Raw genomic sequence first — 16,562 nt, forward strand, 5'->3', positions numbered from 1 at the left:
CATTTTTTAAACACATTAAGTATACATGTTACAGTCCAGTAATTTCAGCAACAACAATTTATTCACAATATCATTAGTGCAGGGTTTATTCTTGGTTACACTTCATAATAACCACACCTTAAGTAGCCTTAATAAAGTATGAGAAAAGACTTTATGAGGAAAGACAATTTGTTTAGGGATGCACTGATCCGATACGGGTATAGGATATCATCGCAGATACCAAAAGATTTTCCAGAGGATATTGGCTTCTTAATATCAGTTCAGCCAAAATCCTAATTGGATTAATGGAATAAAACTTGTTCTGCCCAGAAAGCTGTTCTGTCGATACTAGAGTGATAAATAAATAACTACATAACACATTTGGATCTGTTTGTTTTAAGGAAATAAATGCTTTTTTTTCAGTTTTTGGTGTGGGTATGGGTTGATTTTTAAATCCATAGTATCATAATCAGTACTGGTTCTGAAAAAGATGGATTGCTGGATTACAATTGCTTAAATACTACTTTTAAACTACTATTAAAGGGCTGGGGTATTAATGAAGTATTTACTAAGCATGAATTATCATTATCTGAATGATTAGTCTGAATGAATTATTGGTTCATTGTGAATTAAAGGTGCATTGTGTAACTTTTTGGGTGGAGACTCTCAGGTCAAATGCTTTCCTCCGTAGAGATGGTATTGCTCTGTCTGGAATGTTTCACAGTGTGGTGTTAAACCTTTCTATCATCATGGAGACCAAACCAGACCAAAATGGAGGTCAGATCTCTGGAGAGGCAACCCCACTCACAATCAGAATACCTGTTTTTCTAGGTATTTTTGAGCAGTAAAATCACTTGTAATTGAATTAATGTAAGGTAGAGCTGTTACAACGTTATACTGTGGAACATTCCAGGCAGTGTAATGACATATCCATAGACAGACCCCCAACAAAAAATCACACAGTGCACCTTTAAGTCTTCATAAGGCATCTTAGATGTAGTTATTATAACGTGTTACTCAATTATTATTTACATATTTTTTACTCTCCAAATCACTCCTCAAGTTCTGAGACAGGTGCACTGGGTATATCCGACTGCAGTGCTGCTCGAAGATTGGCCCAGAACAGCCTCTGCTTGGCCTTCTCCTGCGGCCACTCTAAGTAGGTGTGTCTTCTCATCATGGACTTCAGTTGGTGGTACTTGGATGGTATTAGATATTGTGGCAACGGCTCCAGTAAAACCAATACAACACTGTCTGGACCTCGTGCCAATCTCTGGTGTGTGGCAAAGTACAGTTCATAATGGCACCACTCACTCTTCACAAAATGAGCTGAAAGAACAAAAACTGATCTGCGACTTTTTTGCACACAGTTCATGATATTCTCAATGATTGTCCTCCCTGGCATGAAATGTTTCTCATGATGGCAAATTCTTAACTCTGCCAGATTGGGAAGCATTGAGTTGTGCACCCAGTCTGCATTATGTTGACTAAAAGAAGTGAAAGCATGAAATTCAACTCCCTCTAGTTCCTCTATTGGGATATTCTGCCTTCTTGCTCTGTGCTTTGCTCTTGTCCACTGCAGTATCATCCCTATATACCAGGGAACATCAAACTGGCGGCATGCAACCACTATTGTTATAAGTGTAACAATAGCTGGACATAATATGGTAGCAGCTAGCAGGCCAGAGTTGCAAGAGATTTCAGGTATTGACACATCTCTTAATATGGTTTTGCGCAGTTTTTGAGGATACAGACAGTAGTAGCCCGATGGCCAGTTTAGTATGTTAATTTCTGTTGCATGTCTTTCAGATTTGATCCCAAGGTTTCTGAATCCACGCAAAGAGCAAATGCAGGTGAAGGGGTTATGACTAATGTCTAAGATTTGCAACTGTGGACAGCTTTCTAGTTTCTGTACAGATGGGGCATGAAGTGAATTTGACTTGAGAAGAAGAACATTCAGCATAGGGAATCCATTGCATACCGGTAAGTCACGCAGCCTGTTGCTATTCAGGTTTATAGATGAGAGATATTGAAATTGTATAACTATTGGCGGCACTACAGAAACCTGATTATTTTCCAGGTCTAGAATCTTTATGTTTTTTGGTATGCAACTAAATACAGTGTCTGCCAGATTGTTCGAAGATAGGATCATGGTAGTGATATTTGGAGGCCAGTGACACTCCTCAAGTCCATCATAGGCCAAAGAGTTCTGGCTCACGTCTAGTTTCTCCAGTGAAATCATATATTGCATACGTTTGCTAATCGTCTGGAAATCTTTTAAATTGTTGTCAACTAAAGTCAGTGTATGTACATTTCCCAAATTCTTGCACTCAATTATTTGTTGATGGTCGATTCTGTAAAATATAGTATCTGACAAAGCACAATAGGAAAAGTTGAGATGCTGGACTGGACTTGGTGACTTGGGGCATGTCATGTGTATAATTGAAGTCTCAACGATTTCTAGTTTGGGAACAGGAATGTTAATTAAAAAGTTGTAAACTGCATCTTGGGAGAAAAACACGGACTTCGCTTCTGCTCTTCTACCTAACACTGATCTAACTGTGGATGTTTTTATAACTGGAGTGTCGTTATAAGGCAAATTTGTGAATGCAAAATCAGAGAAGGTCACATGTAAAGTTGATGTTTGCAAGACAGCATTCACATAGTTAGTGAAGTCTATCCACATAATGATACAATTTGAAAGGTCCAAAGAAGTTGTATAGATCTGTTTTCTTGCAGTTAATATCTCAGTTAATATTTCATAGCCACTTGTCACATTGGTCAACTCCACTTTGTCAAAAAAAGAGAGGGCGTCAGACACCAAATCATGATGAATTTGTTGTTTTTTAAGGAAGGATATCTTAAGCTTTTTAGTTTGAACATCTTGTAAGCTGTGTTCTTCATAGTAAAATTCATGTCCAACATACAGAAATACTGTCACTAATTTAAGTTCAGAAATGTGCATAAAATCACCTCTACTAATTTGTTTGGCTTCAATTGACAATTTCTTCAAATTCTTCAGCCCACTAAACTCCTTTCCAAGAGTCATATTGGTGAACTGGTTTTGGTCCAAATGTAGTACCAGGAGGTTTCCAGTGTGCTGTAGGTATTTCTGGTCTTCTAGGTTTGTCAGTTTGTTGTGAGAAAGATCCAGTATTTGAAGCAACAATGTGTTCACGAATGCCTCTGGATCAATAGTTTCCAAGTTATTCCATGACATGTTCAGGAACCTAAGATGTGTAGTATTTCTGAAATCTCCTCCATGCAGTTGTCTGATGTGGTTGCAGGAAAGGTCTAAGTGCTCAACTGTGCGTGGTAGGTCTTTAGGGACAAAGGAGAGGTTTTTATCTGATAGATCCACAAATCGGTCTGAACTTGAAGCACCGTCCTGAAGTTTTGCCAACATGGCAACTGTCCAGATGACTGCAGTGATGTACCACATGTTTCGCCCACTAAAGGCAAGTGAAATTAAAATTAAACCATGAGTCAATAATTATACATTTTCCATATGGAGATTTTAAAACACACAGGTTCCAAAATGAAATTGGGTCTAAAATGGGTCGTAGGAAAACTTTTATAGCATTCAATGTACAGACATTAAAAGTATAGACATTTTACACACTGGCTCTTCATTTGCATATGTGAATGGCTTGAAAATGAATCCAATTACAAACTACCCTACTGTCTATAAATAATTTGAAATATTAGTCACTATAATAAATACTATGAATACCACCATAAGCCATGTTGTATTAACAACAATAATATCTATAAGAAAAACTTACCGAGTGAATCTTCTGCATATGAGAACTGGTTGTGTGCTAAACACAGTCTGTTGATTAAGTGATAATTCAAAGCTTTTGGGGGAAAGACCTTGCCTCTAGTCCACATCCTCTTTTCACTTCTCTTTCATAACTGAAAACTGTGTGTCTAAAACCACCCAACAATACTAATTGTGTATTTATGGGAAATAAGTCAACAACAAACAATTGGCTATTTGTTTTACATTTACATTATTAACAGACTTAGATGAGTGTGGGAGAGAAAAAGCCTGTCTGCCTACTCTAGCAGGTGTAATTTCCTGACGTTTGTTCTCTGTGGTTGATAAATGAGGATCCTAATGCAGTTTACCTTTTGCCTTGGAGCAGACTTTGCCCAGAGCCACTACAATGTTGCTTTCCCTTTTTAAACTGTGAGGGTGATGAGGAAAATGTCCTTTCAGTGCAATAAGATGACCTGCTTTGGTGAGATTGTGTGAGATAAACACACCAAACTTAAACGGCAGTGATTTCTGCTGTCAGGTTGTGCTGTTACAAAGAGCGGAGCTTAATCAAATAAGGTCCTAGGAACTGGTGTCACTGTTTCCCTTGGCAGTGGTATTATTATATTGCAAAGATGCATCAGCTAAATATAATGAAATCAAGTTGAATCACTTCATTGAATAGATTATTGTACAAAAAATACAATTTTAAATATTACAAATACAAATGGATTTGACAAAACAACAACAAATCAACAATGTTATTACCCTAGGCTGATAATGTTAATATTTGGTCCCTAAAGCTACCTGCAAACTACACTGACATTAAAGCACTGGTTAACAGTTTGCATTTTGCCATCTCTTTTTAGGGTTTTTATAGAAAATGCTCACTCTAGTGTACATGATGTGTATATTATCATTGACATATGTTTTATATTGCAGAATATTTGAAATTCCTGTCCAGATTTTTATTTATTTTTTTGTTACTGCTGTAGAGACAACTTCATCAGCCAAGATCAGAGTTCAAGGTAATAATTGACACATGATCCTCCTTTGTGACAATCAGCATGTTTATTAACCTGTAAATATGTTGTCTTACCAGTTTAATCTTAATTTAAATGAGTTTTTATTACAATTAAAATATTATTCACAACTACAAAATATTCTTCCAGATTATATTATTAAATTATATGACTTTACTCTTTACAAGTGGACAGCCAGTGTGCGTATCTGGCAAGGAGGGGCCAGAGTACAGCAAGGAGAGATAGTGACGTTTCATGAGTTCAGATGGACACCGTAACACCTCAGGCTTCACATGTCCCTTTCGTATTATAGTCTACTCTTCCACTATGGATGTCTCATGTTCAGCTATCGGATTTACAGTTTCATCCAGAAGATATTTGACAAAGTGATTCATTATGCAGACCCATCCTTTTAACTTCACGCAACAATGCTTTTTCCTGCTTTTACTGGTGTGTGGATGGAGCTGGACAGCTTGCGCTCTTGGGGAGGGCTGGAAAATTTGGCAACAGCAAAAACCGGATCACATCTCACGAGACCAAGTTTTTTTACATGACACTTTTCCCACTGATTTCCTATGGGCAACTGGAACATCTGCTTTTCAAACAGAAGGAGCCTGGGAGCAAGATGGGAAAGGAATCTCCATTTGGGACAATTTCACTCATTCCAGATTTGGTGGCTCTGCGGACATTGCAAGTGACAGCTATGTGCAATGGGAAGAAGATGTCAAAGCTCTAACATTTCTAGGCATAAAGGCATATACATTTTCACTATCCTGGCCACGACTTTTTCCAAATGGGGATGCCCAAAATAAACCCAATTTGGCAGGTGTAAGACACTACAATCGCCTTATCGACAAACTATTGGAAAACAATATTGAGCCCATTGTAACTCTGTATCACTGGGACCTGCCACAAATGTTACAGGAACAGTATGGTGGATGGAGGAATGAAACTTTAATTGAACTTTTTGAAGAATATGCTTCATTTTGCTTTCAAACATTTGGAGATAAAGTCAAATATTGGCTCACGATGCATAATCCATATTTAATGGCCGTACAGGGATATGGTACAGGTATCCATGCACCTGGAGAGACTGGAGGGGATTTAAGTGCTCTGAAAGTTGCACACAATATGATTAAGGTGAGCAACACAACACCAGAAAATTGAACTTTAAACCTCAAATATTTCCATTCAATACATTTTGCAATCAGCCATGTCTTTGAGGTCAAGATGGTAAACCAAATGCAATTTCCTGTTATTGTGTACTATGATGTTGCAATAAAGTTAGGAATAAAAATCTAGGATAAAAATAGGATCCAGTATATGCAGTTGTATTATGCAATATAAATATATGTATATAGAATCATAATTCACTTTATTTATTCAAATATACCTTAAGTCATGTTTTATTTTGAAGGATTCTCTGATCAGTAAACACGGCACTTAAAGGCAATGAGGTCGAAGTCCACCACATCAACAGAAATGTGTTGGACACAATGTTATATGGCAGGAAGTCATAGAGATATGGCTTATTAGTAATAACCACTGAACCACAAACACTAGATGGTGAATGTGTGAATGACAACAAGCAGATGGAGTGAGCAAACAGCCATGGGGCCTCATAATTACGACAGGCACGACAATGGCCTGCATATCATGCTTGTTTCTGCTTTTAAATGATTTACCAGTTATATCAGTGGTTATGTTTACATGCACACCATAAGTAATTGTGATGATTGTTCACATCTGTGCAGGTGTTCACTATGGAAATTATCCCCAAAAAATAATAATAATAAATAATAATAATAATAATAAAAAATATTGATAAGTACAATGCACAAAATGAAAAGAGAAATTGTAAAAATAAAGTTGGGTTGTTTTAAAATGTATTATACTTTGTCTTAGTTATTCTGGTAACAGTTATCCTATTTAAGTCTCCCCAGATGTTTTTGATCAATAATCAGGTTATTATGATAACTATTTGGTTATCTGATTACTTTTCTGGCCATGTAAATGCATCCAAAGTAAAATATTTTTTGCTTATGTGATTTCTTCTTTTGTAGGCACATTCCAGAGCTTGGCACAAATACAACACCCATTTCCGCCCACATCAGAGGGGGGAGGTGTCCATTGTTCTGGGGTCCCACTGGGTCGAGCCCCAAAGAGCCACAGAGGCAAATGTTGAACTTTGCCAGGCGTCAATGGAGGCTGTTCTGGGCTGGTTTGCCAATCCTATATTTGGAGATGGTGACTATCCATTATCTCTAAAGTTAAAACATGGCACTGCTCTTCCCACCTTTACCGAAGAAGAGAAGTTATGGGTGAGAAACACGGCAGACTTTTTTGCTTTGTCCTTTGACCCTAAAAATCTGCGTCTGGGGCGGACCCAGGCCCAGTACGGACAGAGTGTGACTCCAGACCTGAGAAGAGTCCTCACGTGGATCAAACTGCAGTATGAAGACCCTCTGGTGCTGGTGGCTGAGGCGGGCTGGTTATCTGACGCCAGTGAAACAACAGAGAACACTGTGGCCTTATACCTGATGAAGAGATTTGTCAACCAGGTCCTACAAGGTGAGGGGGTATAGCAAACTCTTAAAGGTACACTATGTAACTTTTCTGGTGAAGGGGCCACCACCTGCTTGTCTCTATATATTGTTGGTCTACTGCTTGCTTCTCTCAATATGTTATTTGCCTGAATGTTCCACAGTATGGCCTTGAACTTACCTATTTCCTTGGAGACAAGCCACCAGGTCAAGTTACTTATCAGAGCTTTGGGGAAAGAGTATGAATGAATGTTTTTTCCATGTATTTTTAGCAATAAAAACAAAATTATTTGAATAAATGCAAGATAGAACCTTAATGATAAACTGTGGAACATTCCAGACACAATAATAGCATATATAAAGACACATAATATAAGTAAATGGCATGTACCAAAATAACACAAATGAAAAAGCACTGTTGTTGCGAGTAGCAGTTGAAAAATAATAATTATTTATAATAATTATTATGTTATATGTTAATGAATTTATGGTTGAATATCAAGGGGTGAGGTTTAGGGAAGAACATGAAAATGAGAGGCAGGAATAAATTAATGTTCAACATATATCTGTTATTTTGTTGCAGCCATTAGGTTTGATGGAGTCCAAGTGATGGGCTACACAGCGTGGTCTCTCCTGGATGGATTTGAATGGGAGTATGGTTATGATATAAGACGAGGACTTTTTTACATTGACTTCTCTGATCCCGAGCGAAACAGGAGCCCCAAAACATCTGCACTGTACTACAGGGAGATTATTGCCCAGAATGGTTTCCCTCAAGACAAAACCTCTCCAGAGATCAAGGCACATTTCCCATGCGATTTTCATTGGGGAATTGCTGATCCAACTTTACAAGTGAGTAACTATAAAATATATCTGTTACATTTTAAAAGTTTATGGGCAGTATTCAGTTTATATACTCAAATTAATTTGCTTGAGTAACTTTTTGATAAAACTGTAAAATAGTTTTCAGTTTTTCTACTCCTACTTTGCTGATATATTTTACAGTGTAAAAGTTCTCATACTTGAGTAAAAGTTTTGGTTACTCCTCCCACTGTTAGTATGAGTAAGTGTATAAGTGACAAAAGCTTGAACATTTGTAAAATGATCTGAACATTCTTGCACTATTCCTTCAAATATCTACTTTTTTTTTTTTAATTATAGTTCTCTGTCCTTTGAAAATGCCACATTTTGTGCATGATAAAACATTTTTGTCCTTTTAATTACATTAACTTCATATATATGTGCTATAAAACAGATATTAGCTCCACTTACTTAATCTTACTTGAGTAGTAGTTTACCCAAATACTTTTTTATTGTTACTTGTGTAATTTCTTGGATCATTACTTAAAAAAAATATAAATAAATAATCATAACAGTACTACTAAAGGTCCACTAAATGCCCCACAAACGCTTTACTCAATTCTTGGATACTCTCACCGCTTTTGACTTTATGCACTTGTATTGTTGTAGGTCCACTTCCACCCCTTCTCCCCTCAGTTCACCGACCCACAGCTGTACATGTGGAACGTATCCGGAGATGGGTCCCTCCTCCCCGTCCCAGGAGTGAGGCTCCACACAAGACCCTCCCAGTGCACCAGTTATTTGGCCATTCGAAATCATCTACATCTGTTTGCCTCCACTGGGGCATCTCACTATAGATTTGCCCTGAACTGGTCTCTAATTTTACCCCAAGGTGACCTGTCTAATGTGAACACAGCCGCACTCAGGTATGAATAACCAAGGTTATCTCTTTATTTTTTGAGGCGGTAACAACATTTTAATACACCTTAAAGTTCACAAGAAAACATTTTGTTCAATATATAACCTTTAAATTTAAATACCGCAATAACATTATTATTATATTCAACATGGTGGAAAATCAGATTCATTTTTCATATTGTGCAGGTAATAATGTTGTTGTTTCTTTTGCTGTAGGTACTACTGCTGCATGTTGTCTGAGCTCACAAAGATGAACTTGAAAGCTGTTGTTGTCCTGTATTACCCCTCACACAGTGCTCCTAACTGGGGTCTCCCTGTGCCTTTGCAAATCTCTGGGGGCTGGCTCAACTACAGCACAGTGGAGGCATTTCGGGACTATGCTTCACTTTGCTATAAAGAGCTGGGGCCATGGGTTCAGTACTGGATCACAATCAATGAGCCTAATAGACTTATAGATGTCTACAGTAGTGGGAGAGATAAACATCAAGTGGCACATAACCTGCTTCTGGCTCACTCAAAAGCTTGGAGATTGTATGAAGAGAAATACTCAACACAGCAGAAAGGGTTGGTGTCATTGGCTCTGCATGCAGACTGGGCTGAGCCTGCCAATCCATTTCTACAGTCCAATATTGAAGCTGCTCAAAGATTTCTTGTATTTGAGCTAGCCCGATTTCTAGACCCTCTACTTGGGAACAAATATGAGAGACAACAAGACAGAGGGGGATATCCAAATGAAATAAAGACATTTCTAGCACAAGCCGGTCTCCAAGGATCTTCTCTTCCCAATTTTACTGAAACTGAAAAGAATGAACTTAAAGGAGCATTGGGGTTTATTGCCTTGAACCACTTTACAACACGTTTAGTCTCTCCTTACTCCCCAAAGCAGCCCAGACCAGCGCCAGATCATAACTGCAGAACTCTAACTGATCCTACGTGGGCTACGTCAAAGCAGGGGCAGGCTGTGGTCCCATGGGGACTGAGGAGCATTTTAAACTGGGTGACCAAAAGATATGGAAGAGATTTGCCCATCATTGTCACTGGCAGTGGGATAGATGACCAGGCTGCTGTGGATGATAAACTCAGACAGTACTATGTAAAGAGCTACTTACAGGAGGCTCTAAAAGGTAAGGCTCACATTGACACGTTTTTATGAGTGTACATTTCCTACTATAAAATCCAGGTTAAATGAGGGACTGGGGACCATAAATAAAGAAGCAAGGAACATAATGTACGACCTTATGACAAAATATAGATAGTATGTTAACAAGGGGCAGAAATCTAGATCAGCAGAGCTCATATTACGACGCAGAGGCCAAAAGTGGCCGTTAGACCACTTCTTGTTGACCCCTAAGGCTTCATGCTGAACTGGCCCAAGTGATCATATTAAAGTGCGTATGGTTTGTGACTTAATTTAGTGGGATAATACCTGTTGTAAATATAAATGATAGTTTTACACCAATCAAAAAGCAGTTTATGAAGAAAAGTTGAAAAAAAAATTACAGGAAGTAGAGTGTTCTATTTTAGATTCCATTTCCCATGTCATGTCAAAAAAATGTCAAATTTTTAGCAACCCTTAAATATATATAACCTGTCAGGCACTTTAAGCAGTATTTTTAACTGCAAACAATTCTACCATAACATACAACATATACATAACATATCATAACTTCATTAACAAGCATGCCAACCTTATTAAAGCTGTAGTAGAGCTGTTCTACCTATGTATGCATCCATCTGAATAATTCATGATTATTATCCACTAGTCTGTGGCTCGGGGTTAAAAAAAAAAGTTTAGACATCTCTGATCTAGATGTGAACATATGCTATTGTTAGAAGAGGTAAACACTTTGATCTATATCTCTTGCACTTTGTCTCCAGCTCACCATGTAGATGGAGTCAACCTACATGGCTTTTACGTGTGGAGGTTAGAAGATCGACATTCTCCTAATTTTGGCCTGTTCTCGTCCACCTCTCACCAGTCTAAAGCCAAGGTCTCTGTATCTGTTTACAAAGACATTATAGCCCAAAGGGGGTTCCCTGAGAGTGCTACAGTTCAAATGTGTCACTTGAATGAGCAGCAGGAAATCTGTTCAGTTTGTGTATGGATGCATCAACACAAGGTGATGCTAGTCTTCGGAGCATGTGTCCTAATCACAGTAGTTATGTTGGTACTGCTTATAATATTTATTTTATTGACAAAAACAAACTCTGTGAGAGGCAGGAGGACACCAAAGAGCTGGAAGAAAAAAACGCACACTGTACCCCCATGTGTTTTTATCAGTACAATTCATAATAGTAGGAATCGGAAAGATTTGGTGTTATAAGCAAAGTCTTGTATGTGTAAGTCTACTTGCTCCATCATAATATTATCCATATTATTCAAACTTATTTTTTCAATTGATAATTTTTGCATCTGCTTATGTTTATGTAAATATGTCTGTGTATATTTTTATTTTGTGATTTAAATTGTGTTTTTTTTTTCTGAAATACTCTGAATAATGGTGTAGAGTGAAATTTTGTGAAACAACATTGCCCTCTACTGTTTTTTGAGGATATGGAATAATAATTCATATTGGGCAAAATAGCAATACATTATTCATTTGTGATATCTATGTATTTATTAATGCTTTATTGCGCCAAAAATAAAATGCTATTGCTATGTGTCAAATCCACAACAAGGTGTAATGGCTAACACATTGGTTGCATTATTACAGTGTAATTTCATCCGTGTTGTTTCGTGATTTAGAAAGCATGAACAATTATGTTAAGAGTAATTAAGACAGCAGCCAATGGAAACAGGGCTTGAAGATGGCAATACAGATCACATGACCCCTCTCATCCAGACTGCATGCAGGTTGACATTAAAATGTTTTCCGATCCACCAACCTTTGTTTCGTTTCGGTTTTGAGATGATACGGTTACAGTGAGTCGCTTTTACGCGTAGATTGAGTGGGATAATAAAGTGTAAAAGACGAAGTGGAGGAGAGCATCAGAGCAGCTGTTGTTTTGAGGTCTATCAGAAAGTGCAGAGCTAAGTGTCAGCAGCTAGGTTAGGTTAGCAGTCATCAGGTCCAGGGAGGCCCCAAGCCCACTCAGCACGGGGAACCATGGCCAACATCGCAGTCCAGAGGATAAAACGTGAATTCAAAGAGGTCCTCAAAAGCGAAGAGGTACGTGGTGGTGATAAAAACTAAAATGCTGCAGTCTGTGTTTTTGCTTTATCAGAAGTGGCACTGCTTTAGCTGCGCGTTGCTAATCAACACTATTTGCAGCAGCTAGCTGTTGACTGTCCTCATATGATGTTTTAACATTATTTTGACATAAAGCTACAGTTACTGTAATGGCAAACGTGTCTTTTATTCAATAATAAGTCAATAATGGCTTTAAAAAATTAACCGGGGCTGATACTACAACGTAAACACTCTGTCCTCCATAGCTGGTGCTAACTATGTTAGCCTCACCACATAGTTTTATTTTTGGACAGGTCTAGGAACTATATTAATCCACTGTACGGTGTTTCCCCTCTTCATACTGTGCATATTGACTAAATGTCACTTTTATATTTTGTTAACATAAAGTATTTTACAGTTAAACTGTAACATCATACAATGGTTTTAAACGAACTGAGCGTACTTCTGTTATAATTAGCGAAAAAGCGTCCTTGCTGTCTAATCAAGTTGAGTCAATAATAAGTCTACTTATAAAATGAATGTAACCTGCTAAAAAAAAGGGCTTGACATAGGCTGAAAATAACATAAACTGAAGTACTACGAGGAAATCCAGTATGTGCAACAACTTTTATTAGCCATAGGACACACTGGGTAGCATAGTGGCTGTGCTAGCTACTATGCTAACTAGCATCCTACAGTTTCGGACACACAGTTTATTTTAGACAATTGGACATTTGATAGACACTACTTCGTGACTACTGTTTCCACTCAGTACGGGTGTTCCCCTCTTCATACATACTGTGCATAATTGGACTAAATTCGTTTTCACTTAATGCAACAAGTCCAGGTCAATCTTGGCTAACTTGGCCATGGGGGTGTCAACTTTTGCTGCATTGGCATGTTTGAGTTTGACAGCACCAGCTCCTCAGTGTGCCTTTGATTTCTTTTATCTCCGCAGACGAGCAAAAACCAGATTAAAGTGGATCTGGTGGACGAAAACTTCACAGAGCTCAAAGGAGAAATAGCAGGGCCCCCAGACACACCTTATGAAGGTAATGACCTGCTTCTTCTGTCTGTCAGTCTCCCTGCTTCTGCAAGATTGCATGGGAGTTGCAAAAGTTCAAGCGTAATTGGATTTTCTGTGTCTTTGTTTTGATTGCCAGATGTTTAAACAATTTTTACTGTATTTTTCCAGGAGGGCGATTTCAGCTAGAAATTAAAATTCCAGAAACGTATCCATTTAATCCACCAAAGGTAAGCGATTACTTTAAATATTAATAATAATCGTTACTACCTCAAATTGTCTTGGGCATTGTCTATATAAATGTATATGAGCGCCTTTAAACTGTTTTTACCCTTGCATTTCAGGTGCGGTTTATCACAAAGATTTGGCATCCCAACATCAGTTCAGTCACAGGTGCAATATGTCTTGACATCCTAAAAGACCAGTGGTGAGTAAAAATGTTTTTTAACTGTATTTCTTTTGTGTGTGTGTGTGTATATATATATATATATATATAAAAATATAATATATATATATACACACACACACACACACACATATATATATATACACATAAACACACGTATATATATATATATTATTTTATTTTTTTTTCTCTTTATATATATATATATATATATATATATATATATATATATATATATATATATATATATTATATATTATATATAATTTATAAATTAAAAAAATAAATAAAAACATTGGCTTTCCTTGTTTTTCCCCTCCAGGGCAGCAGCGATGACACTAAGGACAGTCCTCTTGTCGCTACAAGCCTTAATGGCAGCTGCAGAGCCAGATGATCCTCAAGATGCTGTGGTAGCCAACCAGGTTAGCATGAACTCCACGGTATTTTTTCTCTTAGGACAAAGTTTTAGTGCCTTTTAATACCATGCTACTGTCTGTTATCTATTGACTCTTGTATTGTTTGTTGTAAATGATTTGTTATTCCTCTGTTATGTTATTATACACATTATTATTCACAGTATAAGCAGAACCCTGAGATGTTTAAACAAACAGCAAGGCTCTGGTCTCACGTCTACGCTGGTGCTCCTGTCTCCAGTCCAGAGTATACATGCAAAATAGACAAACTGTGTGCCATGGGCTTTGAAAAAGTATGATGCAGTTCACTTATTTACTGGTGTACCATGTTCTCATCTGTATAATGAACGTGTTTATTTTTCTCAGAATGCAGTCATAGTGGCGTTGTCATCAAAGTCCTGGGATGTGGAGACGGCAACAGAGCTACTGCTGAACAACTGAGTTTGATCTGCTCCTCAATACTCCTGTTTCTCCTCATCATTACACTCGCCCAGAGCCTGCTCCAAACCCACTGTCCAAAAGGTCCTATATTATGCATTATAGGCTTTTAAATCTTTGTACAGCCTAGCTTCGGTACTGCATGTAGTTTAACTTAATGTATATGTATGGGAAACAAGTCAAATCACATCCCTTCTCAAATGTCTACATACAAAACACCAGTAGAGGGTGCAAGGAATTGATCTCTTGATGCACTAGAGGTTAAAGCAATTGAAACCAAGTTCAAAACAATGGCTGTTAGAGCTAAACATTTTTTTTAAGCTGCATAGATAAAGCAGTTCTAGCTGTTGAACCGAAAAGATCCAAATGTGTCAGTTTGAAATGGAAGAGCATTGAACACATACTGTAGACCAGTGGTGGCAAGATAAAGAGTGGTAAGGTATGCTTTAAAGGAAAAAATAATAATTTCAAGTTTGTTTCAAGGGAACATTACTATATTAAAAGCTCATGATAGTCAGTTTAGCGTAATCTAGGACCTTCAAAGCATCTGTCCACCTCTCATCCTTCTGTGTGTGGCATTTCCCTTTGTCCCTCCTTTGCTCTTCTCTTCTCCTTTCTTCTAACCCTTCTCTCTTCTACCCCTCTTCTGCTCTCCTGTTTCTCTTTACTGCCCCCCTCTGCTATACTGCTGTATCAGTCAGTGTTGCTCCATGAACCAATATTACCGGTTTCTTGAGGTTCATAAAACATTCCACTGAGCGCTACAATCACAAGTCGAGACACATCTGCTCTCTTTATAAAGAAATGCCTGATTTGAAACCCTGCCACTCCCCTGTCAGTCAGTGGCTGATTCTTGCCTATGCAGTGCATTCTACGTGAAAACCTTTGTTGAAGAGTCAGATCATTTTCGGAGGCTCTTTCCACCAAATCAAGATTTTGGCACAATGTTGGCCTGTTTTTTCAAATGTGGACAAACAAAAGGTTGAGAAAATGTACCTGAAGGAAATTTTTTATTTTTTCATTTTAATCTAAAGGATGTATTGCCATGTTGGGTTCTCATTATGGTATTTTAAAGTCCTTGCCCAGATATTGAACTTTTAGTAGTTCCAACCATATGGCTCAAATTTAATCCCCAAAACATGCTACATAAGTCTCCAAGAATAGTTGATAGCCAAGGTCAATTAAATACAATCAATGAACCTGCCCAGGGATGACAGGTGGAAATTAGCACTGATGCTACAATGCATCTCTCCTGTCAAGGTTAATGTAAAAATTGTGCGCTGTCCCTGTCTTAAATAAATAAATACAGTCCAAAAAATTGTCTTTAAATTCAGAAATCAACATTAGTAAAAATCTATTTGTAAATCAGGCTATTGTCACTGAGGTCTCACACAGTAGCCATAATCACCCTTTTCCACACCACAGTTTCTCCACTGTCTTTGCACACTCCTCCAGCAAAACCCCGTCATCATTGTACATTACTTTCTTTCTGCCGTGTTTAAAGTGATTTTAAACATTTTTTATTTTATTTTGACTGCCTATGGGAATAAATTTGGGTTCTTGTTTTTATTCTGAAAACATAGAAAAAGGCTCAGCAGTAACAAATTGTCAAACAGACAAAGTAAGTTTCATCTGTAAATAAAGATATAAAGTCTGTGTAAATTAACAAATTCTTTGTCATTTTTGTGTTACCTCAATTCATTTTGACAAACAAATACTTGATCAGTTTCCATTCATAATGCTGTTAATACTAGCATTTTGCTTAGTCTCTCGTATTTTTTTATATTATGTAACGTGACATGTATTCAGTTAGCAAAAGCTTTTACTTCGCATATATTTACATTAAAACCTGGGTCATGAATGATTAGCTGTGTAGCTGAATCTATGGGGAATTGTGCTGCAGTAAAATGGAACAAACCTATTTAGATGAATGTGTATGCCTATTGATAAATTAATCTGAGCTTTGTATTGGGCAATGGGGTGCAGGTGTTTTGCTAAGCAATTGATATAATTTCCCCTCTCAAATCAATCTTCTCCTTTTCACTCAGACCTTGAAATACTTATACTAATACTTATACTCTGTTGTGT

The 16,562-nt window shown here is 37.5% G+C and overlaps 3 protein-coding genes across 3 annotated transcripts; 2 read left to right on the forward strand and 1 right to left on the reverse strand.

Moving 5' to 3' along the window:
• Window positions 1-29: 29 nt before the first annotated feature.
• tlr1 (toll-like receptor 1) lies at window positions 30-3,847 on the reverse strand. The gene is made up of 2 exons (XM_055158836.1): window positions 3,765-3,847; window positions 30-3,431 (listed from the first exon to the last, which is right to left on the reverse strand). The coding sequence occupies exon 2, from the start codon at window positions 3,419-3,421 to the stop codon at window positions 1,031-1,033; it is 2,391 nt and encodes a 796-aa protein (XP_055014811.1). The 5' UTR covers window positions 3,422-3,431; window positions 3,765-3,847; the 3' UTR covers window positions 30-1,030.
• Window positions 3,848-5,157: 1,310 nt separating this feature from the next.
• klb (klotho beta) lies at window positions 5,158-11,778 on the forward strand. The gene is made up of 7 exons (XM_055159037.1): window positions 5,158-5,901; window positions 6,825-7,332; window positions 7,888-8,156; window positions 8,802-9,031; window positions 9,240-10,147; window positions 10,902-11,116; window positions 11,770-11,778. The coding sequence occupies exons 1-7, from the start codon at window positions 5,158-5,160 to the stop codon at window positions 11,776-11,778; spliced, it is 2,883 nt and encodes a 960-aa protein (XP_055015012.1).
• A 54-nt stretch (window positions 11,779-11,832) lies between these two features.
• Window positions 11,833-16,144, forward strand: ube2ka (ubiquitin-conjugating enzyme E2Ka (UBC1 homolog, yeast)). Its single transcript, XM_020925361.2, has 7 exons — window positions 11,833-12,193; window positions 13,152-13,245; window positions 13,389-13,447; window positions 13,562-13,644; window positions 13,946-14,045; window positions 14,201-14,329; window positions 14,403-16,144. The coding sequence occupies exons 1-7, from the start codon at window positions 12,131-12,133 to the stop codon at window positions 14,475-14,477; spliced, it is 603 nt and encodes a 200-aa protein (XP_020781020.1). The 5' UTR covers window positions 11,833-12,130; the 3' UTR covers window positions 14,478-16,144.
• Window positions 16,145-16,562: the final 418 nt, after the last annotated feature.

Source organism: Boleophthalmus pectinirostris, unplaced genomic scaffold, assembly GCF_026225935.1.
Source record: "Boleophthalmus pectinirostris isolate CB_2022bp ecotype Guang Dong unplaced genomic scaffold, ASM2622593v1 HiC_scaffold_23, whole genome shotgun sequence".
NCBI classification, from domain to species: Eukaryota; Metazoa; Chordata; class Actinopteri; order Gobiiformes; family Gobiidae; genus Boleophthalmus; species Boleophthalmus pectinirostris.